The sequence below is a fragment of the Drosophila arizonae genome, chromosome 4, assembly GCF_054131065.1.
Source record: "Drosophila arizonae isolate 15081-1271.41 chromosome 4, UAZ_ARI_1.0, whole genome shotgun sequence".
NCBI lineage: Eukaryota > Metazoa > Arthropoda > Insecta > Diptera > Drosophilidae > Drosophila > Drosophila arizonae.
Window position 1 is genome coordinate 15130878 of NC_142924.1, and position 20481 is coordinate 15151358.

General features: G+C 40.8%; 2 protein-coding genes across 6 annotated transcripts in view; one reads left to right on the plus strand and one right to left on the minus strand.

Moving 5' to 3' along the window:
• Positions 1–14153, minus strand: part of knrl (knirps-like) — a 29535-nt gene extending 15382 nt beyond the window's left edge. The window contains exons 1-3 of one of the 5 annotated variants that reach the window (XM_089466621.1): positions 12768–14153; positions 12241–12626; positions 10010–10108 (exon numbers count right to left, since the gene is read on the minus strand). In XM_089466621.1, coding sequence (XP_089322747.1) covers positions 10010–10036 — 27 coding nt within the window. In that variant the 5' untranslated portion in view covers positions 10037–10108; positions 12241–12626; positions 12768–14153. The other 4 variants (XM_089466620.1, XM_089466622.1, XM_018008930.2 and 1 more) reach the window with 4 other exon arrangements.
• A 1462-nt stretch (positions 14154–15615) lies between these two features.
• LOC149269172 (uncharacterized) lies at positions 15616–20208 on the plus strand. The gene is made up of 2 exons (XM_089466994.1): positions 15616–15991; positions 19244–20208. Exons 1-2 carry the CDS (start codon positions 15743–15745, stop codon positions 19340–19342), a joined length of 348 nt encoding a protein of 115 aa, XP_089323120.1. The 5' UTR covers positions 15616–15742; the 3' UTR covers positions 19343–20208.
• The last annotated feature ends 273 nt before the right edge of the window (positions 20209–20481 follow it).

Here is a 20481-nt window from a genome sequence, read left to right on the forward strand (position 1 = left end):
AGACAAAACTATGTGGCAGCGAAAACAAAAGACTTGGGCAACAAACTTGCCACCTTTTCATAAATCAACACAACAAATTCTCAAATGCAGCGGCAGCAGCCGAGTTGTTGGTGAAATGGTTCCCATAGCGCCTGCAAAGGCACATAGTTGCACAAATTGCTCGTTTTCCGAAAACAACAGAAAACCAACAACAGCAGCAGCAACAACAACAACAACAACAACCATAACAAGTACAAGCTTGTGCACTGCTCTTATTTAATTGACTTTTGACTCCCGAAATCAGGCGATGGCTGCAGAGAGCGAGAGAGAAAAAAAATAAAAAACGTTGCAGAAAAGTAGCTGGTAACAGTAGCTGACTGCAATGGGCGGCCCAGGTGGCCCAGGTGGCGAGAGGTGGGCAGAAGCCAAAGAAGAAGAGGAAAACGAAAAAAGCTCTCGCACAGATAACAACGAGACAACAAACAAATAAATCGCATGCAACACACACCGAAAAGACACCAAGAAGCTCAGGCTGCAACAAAAAGCCAAAACAAATAAACAAACAAAGACAACGACAACAGCAACAACGATGACGACAACGTCGCTGGGGTCGCCCAGGCTGGGCAGCAGCAGCAGCAATAACGACTGAAAAAAAAAAAAAATAAATAAAATAAGAGAAGCACTCGCTGCACTGTGCAAGTGCAAATAAAAGAGACGCGGACACATTTACTTATCGCGCCTCTTTAAGGCTGCAGCAGCCACAGCAACAACAACAACAACTACAAGAAACGGTGGCAACACAGCCAACAAAACACATGCAAAACGGCTTGCAGCAGCTACGTCAACAGCGACGGCAACTGCGACGGCGACGACACTAGTTGACCAACTTCTGCTGCCGCTCGCTGCTTCTAATGATCCAATTCCCACGAGCCGGCGACGCTGCTGCTGCTGCTGCTGCTGACACTGACTGCAACAGCAATAGCTATAGCAACTGCTATAGAGGCTGAGGCTGAGGCTGAGGCTGAGGCTAAAGCAAAGCAGATGACAACAACAGCAACAGCAACAACGATGCTCGCCCCATGCAAAAAGTAGAAGGTGGAGGTTGCTGCCTCTGCTGCTGCTGCTGCTGGCATCGCCTGTTTAAACAACTTTCAAAGTTAATAGTCTGCGCCACGGCGAGACAACGTTGGCCAGATCCCCAACACACACATACACACACACACATACACACAACAAGAGTAAAGGCAGCAAAAACCCGGCAATATCGAACAACCCAGCAGGAGTTACAGTTTGCAGCGACTCTCGCTCTCTGCTCTGCCTCTGCCTCTGCCTCTGGCTCTGCCTCACTTCATGAATCATTTCTCGCACAGCATAGAAAGCAGCCTCGTGGTGCTGCCCTGTCTCGCCCCTACTCCATGCCATCTTGTCCTGGTGTAAATTTGCTGCAACTGCTGCTGCTGCTGCTGCAACTGTTGCTGCTGCTGTTATTAAGTATTTTCGCCAGGCCATCCATGGCCTCTCCAATGGGGCCACACAGCGCACCGATTTACGTATACGTAATGCGACTAATTAAAACTGAATTTGAGTTTTTGGTTTGAGCTTTTTTTTTTTGGTTGTTGCTGTTGTTTCGGGCGGCGTGGGAACATGCAAAAATATTTGGAATTTCCAGTTTGATTGATATTGTAAATAAATAATTAAATGCTAATCAGAAAGCAATGCAGAGCAAGGCATGGGAATCGAATGGGATTAAAAAAAATTGGTAAGAAATACATAATAAATAGGAGTGCCTTAGCTGGGAATGACTGAGAGCGTAATGCCCTGTAGCAGGTAGGCTTTGAGTTGGCTGGTGATCTTCCAGCTTGTGGAGTAGCAGGAGTGGGAGCAGGAGGGAATAGCTTGAGAAGTAGCTGCTCAACTGGATCAAGAAAATATAAACTGTATGGAGTAGCCCAAGAAAAGATCTACCTATCTCATATATTTGTAATTTCTAATCTAAATGGGATCTGATTTTACATAAAATATGTTAATATTATATATTGATATAATTTATATTCTAATATATTCTGAACATATCATTATTATATATTTTCACATTAAATAAGTATTTAATTAATTAAAAAACCACATAAAAGAACAAACCCAATATTTCCCCCTCGATTACAAACAATTTTTCGCATGTTAATTAAAATGGGATTAGGCGAACGCATGGAGCTGGGGCGTGGGAAGAGGCGAACTGATCTTGGCAAATGATGCAATGATATCAATGGAACGCGGCTTGGAATTATTTGCAAAGACTTTTGTCTTTAATGTTGATTTTCGACAAGCCGGGCCGAAGGCCAGAGCCAATGCTACACAATGCTCATCCCTGGGCTCGGCTACACGTGTGCAGCAATAAAAACAAATGAAACGAGACAAATACAAAATAGTAATAATAATAATAATAATAATATAAATAAATAAAAAAACAACAACGGCAACAAAAATAGTAATCATAACAAAAGCAAAACTCTCAATGCGATTTACAAATAACAATGGGCACAATTTGCTCGGCTCATTGCTCAGCTCTAATGTAAGCGGACATCTGTTGATGCTGCTGCTATATAGTTAAATGAGTCGAGATCTGTGTGTATATAGATAGATAGCTACACGGATAGCTAAATAGTTGTCTGTATGCAATTTATATAAATTTAATTCAATTTGCTGCGCTAAATCGCTTGCGAGTCGTGCAGAGGTCGTCGCATTTGGATTCTCAATTTAAGTATTTTCCATAAACATGGCCAGCTGGCTGGCTGGCCAATTAATTGAATGCTTTGTGGTTGTAGCTGGTAACCACAATTCTAACAATTTGGCAGCTCATTACCAAAACACCACCAACAGCACCACAATCGTTCAGCTGACTCCAATAAACGGCGCACAACCTTGACCTTAAGGCTAGCATTTGCCGCTGCACCATTATTATCATTATTATGGATTACAAACTCACATTATAACATTTATGTTACGCTTCTTTGAAGAAAGCTCCCTCGCCTCCCTCCTGCCCCATCTGTGTGTGGAAGAAAACAGGCGCCAACCGTTGGCAGTCGGCAGTCCACGTAATAAAGTGGCAGAGCAACCACTCGGAACACATTGGCGTCTGTGGCAAGTGTTGAACTTGAAATCGAAAGCTGAAGCAAAAGCAAAAGCAAAACCGGAGGCAAAGGCAATGGGCGAAGATAACAACAACAGAATTACGATACTTAAATATTGAGCCGAGCAAAGCAAACGACGAACTTCAAGTGCTCTAACTGAATGATAGATGTGCTATATAGAGAGACAGATTAAATGGTATAGAGAATTGGTGTATCAATTCTCTATTAGTACACAGAAAATATTATTGATAGGCTATGGTATTGACAGGACTATTGATATGATAAGAGTTGTAGATATTTAAATGGAAATTGAATATAATTTGAGCATTAGAGATAAAATCATATCAACATAATTATTTTTAGTTAGATAGCCATGATTTGTAAATTAGCTTAGACATATATATTAGTAGCATTACGATTATAACTATGACAATCATTCGTGTTCTTTTTCATTAGTATATGCTCAATCTATAGCTATATCATTATAATTTATATTAAAATCAGATTTATTATTATCATTATATTATTGCTTAAAAATATATTCGCATTAGCATTATCAACACTACGTCAGAATTGCCATTATCATACCAATAATAAGCATTATCATATTTATTAGCCAAATCTTTAGCTGCATCATAATTGATGTTATTTTATTAGATCTATAATTTTAAGGCATCATCATTTGCATTAGTATTCGCATTTGCATTACTATTTACATTAGCATTTGCATTAGCAGCAGTATCAGTATTAGCATTAGCATTGTCATTATCATTAAATTCCCATTGACATGAGCATTATTAATATATCAATACCAACACGCTTATCATCATCATTACCAGTATTTTATGCATTATCATTAGCATTATCATTATCATTACCATTAGTATGTTTCTTAGTCGCATTTCTTGCTTTATCACACTCTTTAGCAATAGCTATTAAAAGTGTCATTATCATTAGCATTAGCATCATACCAGGAGTAACAACAACAACTTCGCTTCGACTAAGATTTGTGCTTCCCGTTCGATCGTGCCACATGCCGCCTATGTTCGTCTATGCCCCACCCATTCGTATGCACCACAAACACCTTGACAAGGCCACGCGTTTGCTTTCTAGGCGCATATAAAAAGGTGTTTACTATCGAAGCATGGCATGCCCCTACTTGCCAAGCTCCACTGCCACTCCCACCGCGGCACCGCCCGCCCACCTCTTCTTATCTATGCGAGCCACGCGCTAATTTGAAAATAATGCGCTCAATCATTTTCACATTTCAGCTGCTGCGGCTGCTTTTCATAAGTACATATAAAAAGCGGGCGAAGGCGAAGTAGAAGACGAAGGAGGAGAAGACGAAGAAAAGCAAAAGTCAAGCTTGAGAGTTGGCTGCGTTTTGCTGCGGCTACCCTCCTGGAGTGTGGAGCGGCAAGGCGAGGTGCGGTGAGGCGACGCAGCTGATTGTCTGTATAATTACATAATATTGCATAATTTGCAAAGTACTTTGGCTTTGGGATTTATGCTCTGTTAGCTACAGTCGAGTCGAGATTCAAGTATTGGAGGGCGGCAGGCGCTGTGCGGAGAGGGGGCAGGGGGCAGGAGGAGGGCGTGGAGCAGTCAGCACAATGCTGCCTCATTATCGTTTTGCTGACCGGGTCGGCGTTTGGTCTTCTTCGTTTTTTGTTGCTTTTGTTGTAGCTGTTGGCTCGCTTCGTTCCGTTTCGTCTCATCTCGTCCCGTCCCCGCTCGTCTCGTCTTGTCTCGTCTCGTTTCGTTTCGTTTCGTTTTCGTTTTCAGTATCAGTGCACAATGTGGTACTTAAATAATAGAAGTTTAATAGCGTTTTGTTTTCGGTACTTTTTCGGTACTTTGCTTTGCCTGCAAGTTGTTGTTGTTGTTGTAGTTTTTTCTTTTCATTTGACTTTTGGTTTAGTTGTTGTTGTTGCTGCTGTTGTTGTTTTTGTGAACTACTAATGCATTCAGCTGTGTAGGATTTTGTCAAGGTTAGCGAGTTGTTGCGGCGGGTGGATATAATGACTTCTCTGATGCATGTTTGCTGCCAGCATCTCCAAAGCGAAGACAGAGAGAGAGAGAGGGAGAGAGAGAGAGAGAGGGAGACGGCGCAGAGGAAGTGCGCTGTTTTGAAAACTGGTGTAATTGTTCTTAAGTTCGTTCAAGTTCGTTGCCTGAGTCATTTGTGCAACATTTGTGTGTTGCAGCAACGACTTTCAGTTCGCTAATTTCGCGCATAAATCATGAAAGCAAATCGCCAGCCGCATTCGCCATGTAACTGATTACACACACGCTGCAACACGACCAGCACGGCCCACCAAATCAAAGAGAGTTGTTGTTTGCCAAAAGGCACAAACAAAATCTCCAAATGATGCCTGCCACAGGATGAGAGGCTGCATTTTGGGGGCGCCTGAAATGTATCTGCAAATAAATGAAGTTGTCTGTCGACTCGACTCTGACTCTGAGTTTGAGTCTGAGTCGGAGTCTGAGTCGGAGTCTAAGCTAGTGAAGTCATCAAGCCGCAGCTTGCAGGCTTGCTGGCTTTGGGATTGATCATTGATCTTTTGGCACTCGCCGGGCACATGTGCCGGTGCTGGCTGTTGTCTGGGCTGCCTTTGCGAAATTATAAATAGTGCAAATGCGTGCAGTGCATCATCATCATTAGTTTTTGGCCAGGCCAATAGACTTGTCTAGCCCAAACGACGCTGGAATGGGAATGGGAATGGGAGTGGGGCGAGGCTGGGCTGGGCTGGGCAGCAAACTTTGCCAGCTGCCCTAAAAACTATGGCCATGGCCATGGCCAATTATGTAACACAAATCATCAGCTGCAGCTGTCTGTCCGTCTGTCCGTCTGTTCGTCTGCTCGTCTGTCCTTTTTGTCCATTTGCTAAATTGAATCAATTTGTTTTCTCTGTTTCGTTACTTAATTACCAAGTGCGCTATGCTGGCGAATGGCAAAAAGGAAAACTAGATACGTATAAGCGAAAATGTTAGCATATCAAGTTCGTGTCCTAAGTCTTTCGTTTTGTTGCCAGCATTTTCTAATTGCAAGTTAATTTCTTGTGGCGAACATAAATTTAACATTCTAATTGAGTTATCAACCGCAACATGTACACCACACGAGCAAAAATTCCAACAAGGAGCAACCACAGCAACAGCAGCAACCACAGCAACAGCAACAACAACAACGTCGAGCAGAGACGGAACAACTTTTACGTACACTCGGACAGAGCTAACAGAAACTGGCTACGCATGTGAAAAATTGCAACCGGCTATGGCTACAACCGCGAAACCAACAAAAATTGCAAACAGCAACAACTCGAACAACAACAGCAACAACAATGCTGCTGCTGCTGATGTTAGTTGCTGTAATTACATTTTGTCCATCTCTGTGAACGAATGTGTGTATGTATAGGTGTATGTGTGTTGGGAGCGCGGCAAATGCTTTTTGGGCTTTTGCTAATTTGCTGGCTGTGCTTCTGTTTTTGCATTTTGGCCATGTTTAGCCATGGCTTTGGCTTATTTATTTTTAGGCATTTATAACTTTTTGTGTCTGCAAGAATTTTCCAGCGTGCAAATATGTTGGCCGAGCAGCAGCAGTCGCCACCGCCGCCTCAGCAGCTCGTAATTAATTTACTTTGTGTGTTCGCAGCGGCCAACAAAATATGAAAAAATCCATTACGCAAATGTTTATGACCAAAATGGTCAGCGGTAGCAGCAGCAGCAGCAGCAGCAGCAACAGCAGCAGAAGCAGGAGAAGCGGCAGCCGCATCAGCATTAACTCGCAGCAAAACTGGCAGCAGCTCCATCCAATGCAAATAGAAAAGATGCCAAAGAGTTGGAGCTGCAAATGGAGTTGCAGATGCGTGCGGACGGAGTCGAAGTGCATTTGACTGTAAGCTGCAACGCTGCAACGCGCCAACAACTGCCACCAACTCAATTCCACAAGTCAAGTGGCACACACACACACACACACATGCACATACACTCGCACAACTCAACATTGTAATGCGTTTCTCTGTTGCTGCCAATATGAATATTAGTTGATTTTCACCAGCTGCCCAAGTTCGTTGCCTGAGTCTTTTGTTTGCTTGCCTAGCCAGTCGGGGCGTGGCACACACACACACACACACATTTACGTTTGATTAGCAACAAAAATCGGACTCACAAAGACAATACTAGAAGCTGCTTAAGCCAACAAAGTTGTGCAGCTGCAATTAAAATTATGCTCAAGATACTTAAGACGGATTTTGTTTTAGGTTCATGAAATGACGACAGCAGAAGCCACAGCGATAACTAGCTAAATCACATATTATGGCAAGATGATGGGCAGAGGTGGGAATGCTGCTGCAACGTGGGTATATCCGAATATTAAGTGCGGGCTTGCCTTTAAGGAAGTGCTCCGTTAGTACATGAATTAATTTTGTGGTGTCTAATATATGTAATTACTTTTTATTTGCAAGCTAGAATTGATAAAAAATAAAAGCTAACCTTAAATAAAAGACTGGCTATCTAAGCTTGGTGTGTTATGTATAACATGAAAGATTATAACATAATGATTGATTAAATTTGTAGTATTAGTATTTAATATATTATTATAATTCGTTATACCTTAATTTTTCTTTAATATATTTATGATTTTAATCAGAGCTTGCAAATGAGAGTTGAGCGTTTTTTCGTTTATTCTCTTTCTCGCATCATACTCAAAAAAAATTGTGTAGACACGTCTCTCTCTGAGCGTCACTCTCTGTTTTTCTTCAGCATCTGTTTCGCTCAGACGCAGTGCGATGACTCATTCGTGTGACGCACTCACATGAGTGTCGCGTAAAACTAACACGATTTTCTCTCACACAAAGCCTCTCAGCAAGAAACACTTTGACTAACAAACTCAGCAGAAAATGTTTTTGCCTTCGTGTGCATGTAAATACACGCATACATACATACAAAAAGAACGCAGCAATCGCGCGTGATTACCCATACAAACGCAACTTACCGTTACTTCATTTAACTCAAGCAAACGATCAGTGTTTGACTTGAGGAAACGAAAACAGAAACAACTATCTCCCTCAGAGCGCGAGAGAGCTAAGCCAGACGCGACAAAAACACTTTCTGTCTGAGTATTTTTTGCCTGTGTCACTGAAAGACACTTTTTTGCAGACAACGAAAAAGTGTTAACAGTTTTTTGCAAGCTATGATTTTAATATATTTATGTTTTTTTCATATTTTATTTTATTTGTTTTTCACTTCATTTAATTTATTTATTTTTTAATATATGATATATAAATATTTTACCTATTTCCTGATTAATTTACCAGTTAATAGACTTTGCGGAAATTCATTTCTCAATAATTATTATGCTTCTTTAGCTTTTGCTAATCCGCGAGTATACGAATTCCGATTACCTAGTCAGAAGTGAGTTTATAGCACAAATTATAGGCCAAGCAGTAATTCATTTATCTCCGCCCATTTGTCTCATATATCATAAGCTCCATTTTGATTTAATTGCTCGGACAGATTGGTGGATGCTGTGCGAGCGGGACGAGCGGGGCGATGGCGTTTAAATCAAACATTTAGTTTATTGTCTCACATTTCAGCTAATTAACACTACGACGGGTGCCGCCTCTTGGGGCCAACCTCGTTTCTAGGGGCCGCCGACTGTTTTTCGAGTATACGAAAATCGGCTTAAGATCGTAAAAAACGCACTTAAATAAAATTTAATATTCAAATATTGACATTTAGTGCCATGTTAGCAACAACTTACGTGCCGTTTCTATCCCCCATTCGAGACATTTTCTCTCTCTCTCTTTTTCTCTCCCTCTATCTCTCTTTTATAGAAATCTATTTAAAATACGCAGTTTTTGGCATTAGAGACGCTTAATAATATTAACTAATTGATCTGCATTAATTTAAGTTGACATGGAGTCTAAAAGAGGGAGACAAAAAATAAAAATAAAAAATAAATATATGAAACAGGTGAAGCGAACTCAGCTGCCGTTTATGAAGATCGAACAGCATTGAAGCGCGCGTATGTGTGTGTGTGTGTGTGCATGTGTGTAGTTTGTATTATGATTATTATATTTATATGATGTTTTTTTTTTTCTAAAAATTATGACATCATTTAAATATTTTCGCCTCAAGTTGTTGTATAAACTGGTTTAGCCCAGAGTTTTTTTTTTTTTTTTTTTTTCGTTTACTGTGTATGTTTAATTTGTATTTCATATGATTTTATTATGAATTTTTCCTCTCCCCACCATAAATGTTGGGTAATTATGCACGGACTGCCAAAAGCTCATAACTCAAACAAATTTCTGCGCCCAATTGCGTGATGCGCGATGCGGAAGCTCTTTTGTTTTTGCTTTCGATTTGGATATCGATTTGTATATCGATTTACATTTACATTGGGCATTGCCTTGTCTTATCAATAATATCGAGTGAAACGCTGCGTATATTTTTTTCGACATTTTATCTGTTATCAGAGGCACGTGAAAAATATCAAAAATTTAAGTTCGCCTTTGATTTGTTTTGTGGGCTACGGAGCTCGTAAAAATCTTTTATCTGATTTTAAATGAGTTTTGGCTAGTCTTTGAGCTCGTTAAAAATACGCTAACAAAGGCGAGCTCTCGACTTTAACAAGGAGTTTGTAGCACTTGCCTACAAGACTACAGAAAGAGAGCTACAGCTCTAGCATTATCATTCAGGTATAGGGTATCTGATATTCGAACAACTTTGGGCTGTCCTGCTTATTTGTTTTTATCGTTTATTTTGGCGCTCTGCATTTATCAAGCGCTGCCTTTGTGTTAAAATATGCGACGTTTTACGGCCGAGCTTACAGGTAGACGCAGGTAAGCAGACTTGCTATAAAGTCAGCATAAATTATATGGAAATTTCGCAGTTTGACTTACCGCATACGGATTATCCTGATTCATCATGGTAGCTGCTAATGCGCTCAGCCTGTGCGCTCAGGACGTGTGTATGTGCGTGTGTGTGTATGTGTGTGTGTGCTGCGAGAGAGACAAACAAAGAGAAAGAGAGAGAGGGGAACATGAATAAATAAATTTCAATGATAAGCGAAGGCTGTAGCTGCTGCCATTTGGCATATAGTCGAGCTTAAACTAATAAACATAATTTCAATATTTATGGCAATACAGAATGCAAATGCTGCTGCACCCATAAAGTCGCAATTAATGCCGCTCGTTTGCCTTAAAGACGCTGTTCCGGATTGCGTGGCGCAGGCGAGTTTGAATCAGAGCATCAGGGAGTCGGTCAGTTGGCCTTGTCTGGCCCTGGCGCTGGTCCTGCACTGATCTCTGGCCAGCACCTGATGGGGCCAACAGGTGTTGCAGCATTTCCATTTAATATGTGCACAAATTAACACCTTTGTACTAAATACTTTCACACTTTGCCTAACTCTGCTGCAATAGGAAACGCCAATTGTTGTCTTCCGGCTTGCCTTGCCAAGGATGCAGCAGCTACAGCGACAGCAAATGCAACAGTTGCAACTGCTTAGCAACTGGCAATAGCGACCTTGATGTGTTAATTTGTCGTGCAGCAGCCAGTCTAAACACCTGGCCAACAATCGATTTGCTGTGCTTCAACTAGAAGCTAGCAGTCAAACAAAAGACTTAAGCAACGAACTTTTTTTGGCACAGCTCTAAAAATCATCAATATGAAGCTGTTTGCAATTGATTGTGCTAAGGGCTACCCTGTAATGCTATTGACCTGATATGACAAACCTAGCTGGAAGTTTGCGTAAATGCGAATGACTTAGGCAACGAACTTTTTGGCTTAAAACTATCATCATAGCAAAATCATTAAAAGTGAAAATGATTCTTTTTTAATGTGCTGTAAGTTAATCGGTAATGCAGGATTCATATGTTAAAGTTAGGTAAATAGCTGCTAGCCAAGCTGATGACTTCGATAACAAACTTGGGTTCATATAGGTAACATTCTAGATGAACGGAAGTCCTTGAACGAGCTTAGTAAAATTCCAGTAAAACCTTTCAAATCTGTATTTCAATTTGCGTAGATAACTTAGAGCTTAGATTATAAAAATTTAGCTAAAATCGAATGAGAGTCTATGGAGAGCATTTTCGTAACCTCAGGTATCATTATTGTTTAAGTTTATACTTAATTTCCTATATAATGTATTACTACAATATTAACAGCAAAACTTCCATAACCCAGTCTGAGTCTTCCATTCTTCCGTAGGACTCTGTAAAAGGCTTTATTCTGTAGGATTGCATTGTAAGTGTGATCTGCTCCTTTATATATAACTCTATTCATATATGAATATTTTATATCTATAATATTCCCTAACCATTTGCTGTCGCTTATCTAAGTCAAAGCTTATAGAACACATATACCCACTCGACACAGCGATTGCAGAGCATGTTAAGTGCACACTTTGTGGAACATAAGATACCGAAAAATCATCACGCTTGTTATGACAGTGGGGCAATTGTCAATATTTGCGGCACATGCAAAAGCAACATGCGGCATCGCAGTCATCGACGACTGGCAAAATTCTTTGATTGCAATTCTAGGCTAGTCGAGAGACAGTTCCAAGTTTTGTGTAACAAATTCAAGCAAATAAAGCTTTACACGCTGTTTACACTATAGAGCAAACATGAGCTGCAGTACACTGCAAGAAAACATAGACTGAATGTGCGCTGAGAGAGAGAGAGAGAGCTGACCTATTGGCAAATATAAAAACTATATACAAATAATAAATTTACCAAGATATTTTTATAGATCCAATAAAAAACGAGATCACAGCTGAGCTGTTAATTGATAGCTGAGATGAGCTATAAATGAAGTTTTCAGAAATCTATTTAAAAGAGATAAAATAAGCAAATGTAAACAATAATATTTTGCTGTATATATAAATTTGTAAATTCATAAAATTATTCCAATTCGATTCAGCTCATATATTCAAGTACATTTAGCTCTAGTTTCGCTCAGTGTATGTGCTTTGGCTTACATTGATTCTGTTATATAGTCGTAAAGTTTATTTGCCTGCCCTTGTCGATTTTAGTTCTTATTGTTGTTGTTGTTGTTGCTGTTGTTGGTTTGTTGTTGCTTTTATGGGCATACTAAAAAGTGCACTGTCCAACAAAACGGAAAACTTTCTCACCAACTCGGCCCGTATGGGCCCCACAATCGTCAGTCAATTTTGTATGCTTTATCTCTGCTCGCCATCTTCTCCCGCTTGCGTCTGTCTTTTGTCTTTGTCGACTTTTGGTTGTTTTCTGAATACTGAATTTGTGCGTTAATGAAATTCACATGTTTGAATTTTTATGCCATCTCGACTTTTATACGTATGATGAATGTGTCTCAGGTATGTTTCATTCGTATCGCAGCCGCATCCATTAAACTGCCAATCAAAAGTCAACGCTCAGAACTTGGCCCGAACTCTTATGGTTATGTTAATAGCCGAGGCTGATAGCAGCTTTCAAAGACTTTTTCTCCACTCTTCCCATTCTTTTCTAGCAAATTATGAATGATCCACAGACTCAAGTTCTATTTAGCATCTCCATAAAAATAAAACAACAACGAAAAAAAAAGAGATTCAGAAATTGTACATAAAATCTCATACCTTATCAACGCCTTTGAACTGCCCGCAAAAGCCAAAAAAAAAAGAAGCCAAAGAGTTGAAATTACTTTGTTTAATCCAAATTTGAATAGAGATTCCGTGCGGCTTTCCGTCTCTCGATTTTTCACGTGTTTCAGTTACAAATTTTCATAGTGCACTGAGGCTGCAGTTTGTTATCTTTTTTGTTATATTTCCTATATTATTGTTGTTTGTTGTTGTTGCTGTTGTTGCTTTTTTTTTGGTTCGAAAAATCATTTAAGTTGTTTGTTATGTGTGCACATTGTAAACTCTCCTCGCTCGTTTATTTCTATTTTTATTTTAGTTTTATTATTACTATTTTTTTTTTTTTCACCTTGCGCCAATAAAACGTCACTTAAGCGTACAGTATTTTAGCATTTGTTGTTGTTGTTGCTTGTCGTTGCTAAATTGCACTTGACTTTTAGAACTTTAGACGAGCGTAGAGCTCAGCAATATGTACATTGATATACATGCATTATATACCGTAGCTGAAACTCTATAAACGACACAAACACGCGCTCGTTACGCTCCCTGTATTTACGAGTGTGTGCGAGTGTGTGTATATAACACACTCTCTGCACGAGTATGTATGTGTGTGTGTGTGTGTGTTTATTCAATTTGCTGCCGTCTAATTTATATAGAACATAGTGAAAGATGAGTTTTAGTTGACTTGTTGTTCAGTTGACTCTCAAGATGCATTTGTTGTCGTGTTGTTGCTGTTGTTGTTGTTGTTGTTTGACTTTAGGCCACACCTTTATGTGGTGAAAAGGCACTTGGACTTGAGTTGGGCAAATGGCGAACAAGCGCGCGCCTCTGTTTTCTTTTTTATGCCTCTCATGTGTGTGTGTGCGCGCGTGTGTGTATGTGTGTGAGAGAGGTGTGAAAAGTATAGCACTTGCGGCAATATAGCACTCTAGATTAACTTGTTAACTGTGAATTGAGTTGTTATTGGGTCACTTTGCATACTTTGGGCGGGGGATTGTAAGCCGATAAACGATAGCCGATATACGATATACGATAGACGATATACGAGAGTAATCGAAGTCTCGATCGATGAACGCACGTTACAATTTGCAATCGTTTCTTTCTGGTGTTTCTGTAAAAAGCCGACGACGCAGCGTGCGAGCGTGCGACATGCGATTCGAGCGTGCGAGCAAGAAGCGCGAGCTATCACTAAAGACTGATGTTAAACAGTTCTGCAAAATGCTCTGGGTACGAAAATACCGAACACCGCACCTGGTAGCGGCTACGACAACGACAACGGCAAAGGCAACGGCAACGGCAACGACGGCTGCTGCTGTTGTTGCTGCTGCTGCGGAGGCCTCTGCAAAATGCTCACGAGCACTGAGATGCTTTGCAATCAACGGCGCGAATACGAAGCGACAGCCTGGGCTTCGGCTTCGGCTACCATACGGCAGCAGCAACGACAACGACAGCCACAACAACAACCACAATGAGAAGAAGCTACTGCTATAAACAAAAACTACAAACTGGTTGTCTCATCAAAAGACAAACAAACCGAAGAAGAAGCAGCAGCCGACGTGCTCTCTAACGGTGCTGGGACCCACGATAGAGAACATATGAACAACCACTCAGAGAGCGATATACACATAGAGAGAGCGAGTGCGAGAGAGAGAAGCGAGAGAGTGAGCAACTTTGAGCACTTTTAGCAGTTAACAGTGCGCTGTAAACGCTTAACATATATACACTCTGTCCGAAACTCACTCAATACAGCCGAACACACAGCTCATGCGCGCACTCGCTCTCACTCCATTTTGTATTTGCTTCGTTAACAGCTGAGTAGCAGCAGCAGTGCGCTCTCGCTCTCTGCTCTCTCTGGCTGCGCAAGCGTTACGACATTTGATTGGCTCGATTAACACAATCGGAGCACCCGGTTATAAACCAGTATAACAGCGCACTCACACACGAGCACACTCGGGCGTGCATGCAGGCGAGACAGCACGATCGCTTGCCTGTTCGTTTTGTTCGGTCTATAAATATGAAGAGCAGCTGTCGGAGCGTTGGACAGAAAGAGTGCGCACTATATAGCGCCGCTTTGCTCGAGTGAACGCGAACTTATTTACTCATTTCATTGACCAATGCAGAGCAAAACACACGCACACACATACATGCACTCAACATATATAGCAACGAGAGTGACGACTGATCGCCTAAGTGTGCGTGTGTGTATGTGAGTGTAGCTGTCGCACGTGGGCGTGGTCTATTTATGCGGCACAACTGTTGCCATGTATCGATCGATACTTGTGTGTTGGCACCCCCTGCTCTCCCCACTCGCCCCCTTTGGCCTAAGCTCTGCTTTTTGTGTGTGTTTTGTTTTTGCATGCGCACGAACTGGATTCAATTGCCGTTGGCTGGGGCAACACTCACGCGAGTTTGTTAGTTAGTTAGCTAGTTAGTTCGTTAGTCAGTTAGTTTGGGTCAACTTCCCCGCATTGCTAACGGTGTTAAATTGACATCGCATCGCACTGACCACCCGACCGCCCACCCGCCTGCCCGTCCGCCCTCGTCTGGCGCCAGCTCACGCCATCTTTTTAGCCATTTGCAGTTGTCAAGTTGTCATAGCAGTGATCGTTAAATGCGTTATCTGTTGATAGCCATAAGACATTTTATGATATTAGTTGCATTGTGAGCAGCACTAGAAACACTCGAAGCACTTGAAACACTCGAAACACTTGTTCAGCCTAACCTGCCTCGACATGCCACATCGGCCAATCGCCACTCAAGTCTTGAATATAGCAGCAACTCGTTCATATTTATCGGCTATGCGGCTGTTTATGAAGACAATCAGCCAAAACCAGATTTCAATTTAGCCAAAGATATGTAATGAGAAAAGCTCATTTATAATTATCATTATATTTTATTGTTATCATTATTTTTTAACCTTGCCTTTTATCAACATTTGAATACATACAATGTATCAGTCAATTCTTCAATTGACAGATTTTCCTTTGTTTTCTCCCATTTTCACATTCTGACAAAAGTCAAATTTCTTTCACATTTGCAGATGTTCTTGTTTCATTATGGGCGTGACGCCAGCAGCAGAGTCGACTACGCATCTACGCATCAGCATCCCATAATATTTCCACTAACTGAGCCAAGCTATACTCCACAGAAGTTAATCCAATTTGTTGAGTTTTACGATGTTGAAACAGTCGAAAACCCGAAACTCGTTATCATCTGTTTGTTGTCGAAACCCTTTGAGAAAGGGTCGCAATCCGGCATAGAAGTCAAATACGGGCGGGCTGCTCTCAAGGTAAACGCCCCGAAATCGAAACGGAAATCGAAACTGAGAACTGAGAACTGAGAATTGAGGACGCTCGCTCCGAGTGAGTTTTGGTCAGAAGGAAAACGGGGTGTTTAAACCCATTACAAGGAGTCGCAGCGAGTTCTCTGTGATTTTCGGCGCTGCGGTTGCTCTTGCGGTTGCCCTGTGAGCTACCTTTTTTCAGTTCCTTTTTATTGACTGGCCAACACCCACACACCCACACACCCACACACACACACACACACACACTCCCACAATAGAGCATTCGTTTTGGTTGCCTTTGACAGAAATTTCATGCTTTAATTTCTCAAACAGTTTGTGGCATTTGCATATGGCATGAGTGTGTGTGTGTGTGTGTGTGTGTGAGTGTACTGTGTGTGCCCTCATGTGCTGGCTAATCCATGCTGAGCAACAGATAATCCCTTGCAATTGTTTGCTTGATTTGTTTGTTATGGTGCTGCTGCCTCGGATGCTGCTGCTGCTGCTGCTGCTGCTGCTGCAGTTTCTTCTGCAGAAATAGTCGCGCATCCTTTGGCACACAATTGCCACATACAATGGAACGTGCAACTGCGTCTTGCCGTTGGACTCGCCCCTTTTTGGTTACACTTTAATGCGTTCTAATGTATGTGACTTTTGCTCAGATCCTCACAAAACGCGCCTCAAACATTTTGCCGCCGCCCGTTGAAGTGACTTTGCGAAAATGTTCACTGTCTCTGTGTGAGTGAGTGTGTGTGTGTGTGTGTGCCCATTGTCCTGCATCAATCAGCAATCATCAATCATTTCGGCTGCTGCTCAATATAAATATTTCGGATGAAATTAGGTTAAAGGCTTGCAGAAAAGAAAGAGATATGGAGAGAGGGGAGAGAGAGCAAGGGGGGGGGGGGCCCAAGGCATTTCGAGCTTGTGTCATGTTGCCAGAGAATAGTCGGCAAATGTTTGCTCTCAGCCAGCAGCATAACTGAGAGTGTATTCGTGTGTCTGTGTGTGTGCCCCTCTCTCACTGTGTGTGTGTGTGTGTGTGTGTATACAATAAATTAATTATAAATGCATTAATCACTGCCAAAAACTTTGACAAATACTGACATGAGCGTTCGTCGTTGATTTCGTCTCGTCTCGTCTCGTCTCATCTCGTTTCGATTCGATTTCGGTTTCGGCTCGTTTTCGTTTTGTTTCGTTCTTTTTGCATTGGAGATGCGCGCGTGAAATGAAAACAAAAATTTAAAACACGTTTTCGCGCTTATTTCTGACTAATTTATGCGTTCGATTTGTTCGTTTGTCTGCCAACCAGAGCCAATCATTCACTTACACAGTTTACTCGTCTCAATTATACCCTGGAAAGCGCGAATGCTAATGAGGGGGCGGCCGAGAAGTGTATAAACATATTTTTATAGACTTTCAACTATTGATGTATTTCTTATAGTGAATACTTAAAAATATGCATATCAAATATTATGTACTTCCATATGTATATATCATTTCCGTATTCACATGGATACATGGATATATTTTTTTCCACATCTAACTTTATATGTTTATATTCATTTTATTCATATTATTTCATTATCTTTACCTGCATATCCATGTCAATATCATTACCCAAATCTATACATATATTCATATGTTTAATTATGTCTTTATTGAATACAGTTTATTCACATCCATCTGCATATATTTTTATATCCATATCCGTATTTTTTTCTCTCTAAATTGACTCTAGTTTTGTTAATACATATTTTAAAATAAATTATTAAATAAACATGCAATCATATACTCCGATCCGATTAGCATTTACGTATTTAAAATCAATATGCATATCTATCTATATCCTTATTCTTATCCTTACCCTTATTCTTCTCTCTATTTATATCTTATTTCACATTCTTTTCCTTATTCGTGTTCATATTTAAGCTCCTGTCCTCATCTATATATCTTTATCATATATCTTATCATATACTTATTCATAGTTATATTTAATTAATAAATTATTTTACTGTATTTTTCATTATCTATTTATTCAATAAACTTTTTAATAAATTCATTTCCTGAATATCATTGCTCAATATGATTAATCGATATATAATAATGTTGATCAATCAAATTATTTAGCACCTCTTTTCCATTCCTGCTTCTACAGGGTATCTCTTACGTCTGCCCCACTCTACTAGTGCAAACATTTGCTGCTCGTTGTGCCAAAATGCCACAGGTTTCGGTTGTCGTTGTTGTTGTAGTTGTTGTTGGTATTTATACATTTTTTTCCATTTCTGATTTTGATTGAAAGCCCCAGAAATTGATTTCCACCTTGCGGCATTTGGATGCTCTTTGGCATGTTTCACATTTGGCAGCTTTGTGCCGTATGCCATATGCCGTATGCAAATGAGATCGTTGATCTGTTTTGGTATCGATTGGTTTTTTTCGAAAGACATCAGCGGGCAGAGCGTGCCACATAAAAACTCGAAACCAAATCATATTTGACCCTTAGGGGTCGCGCATGCCAATAATGAAAACCGAAACCGAAGCCGAAGCCGAAAACAGCAAAAACACACGAGATACAAATACAAAATAAAAATCAAATCAAATCCAAAAGACAGAAATGTTAATTTCCTGCATACACAAACACATATTCGTATATATGCGATCTATGAAAAATGTGAACCACTTGGGACAAAAGTTGATTTTATTTAGTTTTTTTTTCAGTTTTTTTTTTTTTTGGTTTCATTTGGATGTGGGGGATTTCTTTTCTGTTCAAGTTTCGCTTTGTGAACAGAGATTTTCCAGTTTCCAGTTTGTAGTGGTGCGAATTTGAATTTAATCAAATTAATTTGTGTGTGTCAATGCGTTTGGACATTGATAAATTGATAGATCGGATTGAGTGTGGCCGAACAAATTGCTCCAAAAAGAGCGAAGACATTTACTAACAAATCTCCATTTGGCTATGACAAAACATTTAGATGCCCGAAAGCTTGGCTTATTCCACATTTTATGGTCACAACCGGTTCACATAATATTGAATATTATTGTCTGGCCACAGAGTCTGCGCGGCTAGAACAGCTTCCGTGCACAGCCCCATCTGATGGGAGCCCATTTCCATTTCCATCTCCATCTAAATTTTCATTTGGCTAACACAAAAGTTGCGCATTGTTGGGGCATATGGACCAAAATTGGGCGGTCATAAAACGAAAGAGACGCGCCTAAACACCAATTCAACAGTTGTTCAACACTCTTATTTTCTTCTCTTTCAAGCTCGAACTCTGTGGGAACCTTCACGCCGTTGACATCACACAACCGACTCTAGCTCCAACTCCAACTCCAACTCGGACTCGAACCGATTTCAATGCGTAATTGTAACGTCTTTGTGATTGTTATTAACACCTTAAGCTGGCAAATGGACCACGAAGCTGGCCCGAACAAAGCCCAAGCTCTGTGTGCTGCTCTCCTTATGCGCGACTCTATGGAATTTCGTGAATTTATGCATAATGGACGTACATTAAATCCATAACTAAACAAATGAACTTCACATTCGACATTCGAGCGAACGAAACGAGGCTGTGAAATAAGTCAAGTTTCGGCCTGGCTCAGTTCGGTTCACTTGTTGTTTTTAGTGGGTCATAAATGAAAAGACTTTTCACAGCTGATTGTGAGAAATGTGTGAGGGAGCGAGCGAGAGAGTGAGCGAGAGAGCCTGGTTCAATCCCACATTCTATCAGCTATATGGACTTATTCCCCAAATGCCAAAAGTCCGCCTCGGGGCCTAATTGTGATCTATGCTATGGGCTGCTATTGATACCCTGTAAGCAGTAGATGAGCTCAACTGATAGTGGGTGGGGTATACTCTTGATTGATCTCGGTAAATGAAAAGTTAGGGTATTGATAGAAGTAAGGGCCAGCTATATCCGCTCTCCTCTTAGCGTATTCATTTATTAGGTGTACATTTGCTTTTACTTTACAGGGCATGTGTTAGTCTTGCCTTCTCACTCTTTCCACTTCATTATGAATTTTACGATGTGAGAAAGTCGCCGCGCCGCAATGGCAATAAAAGCCCAATGTTTGAGGACCTGGAGCTTCAAAATGGGGCGTCTCTTCAGCACCTGCAAGCAGCACAGAGCACAGAGTTTAGAGCTCACAGCCTCTTACTCACTGTCTCTCTGCCGGCATCAGAGATCAGCTTGAAATGAATCATAGACCATGACTACCAAATGGTGCCACAAAGAGGCGTTCGATAATAAACCACATGGAAATTCATAAATCAAATCGAAAAGCGGCTGCAATTCAACGAAAATATGAATTAAATTTTCACCGCTTAAATGCAGATGGTATGAAAAATAAAATGAGTGTACGACTATTGGATACTCAGTGATTATCTAATCACTTCAGCTCACTCACTCTCTCTCTCTCTCTCTCTCTCTCTCTCTCTCTATTTCTCTCTCAGTTCTCTCTATCTGTTATGCCTATTGACACCCCAATATCGCTCGGTCCTTTAT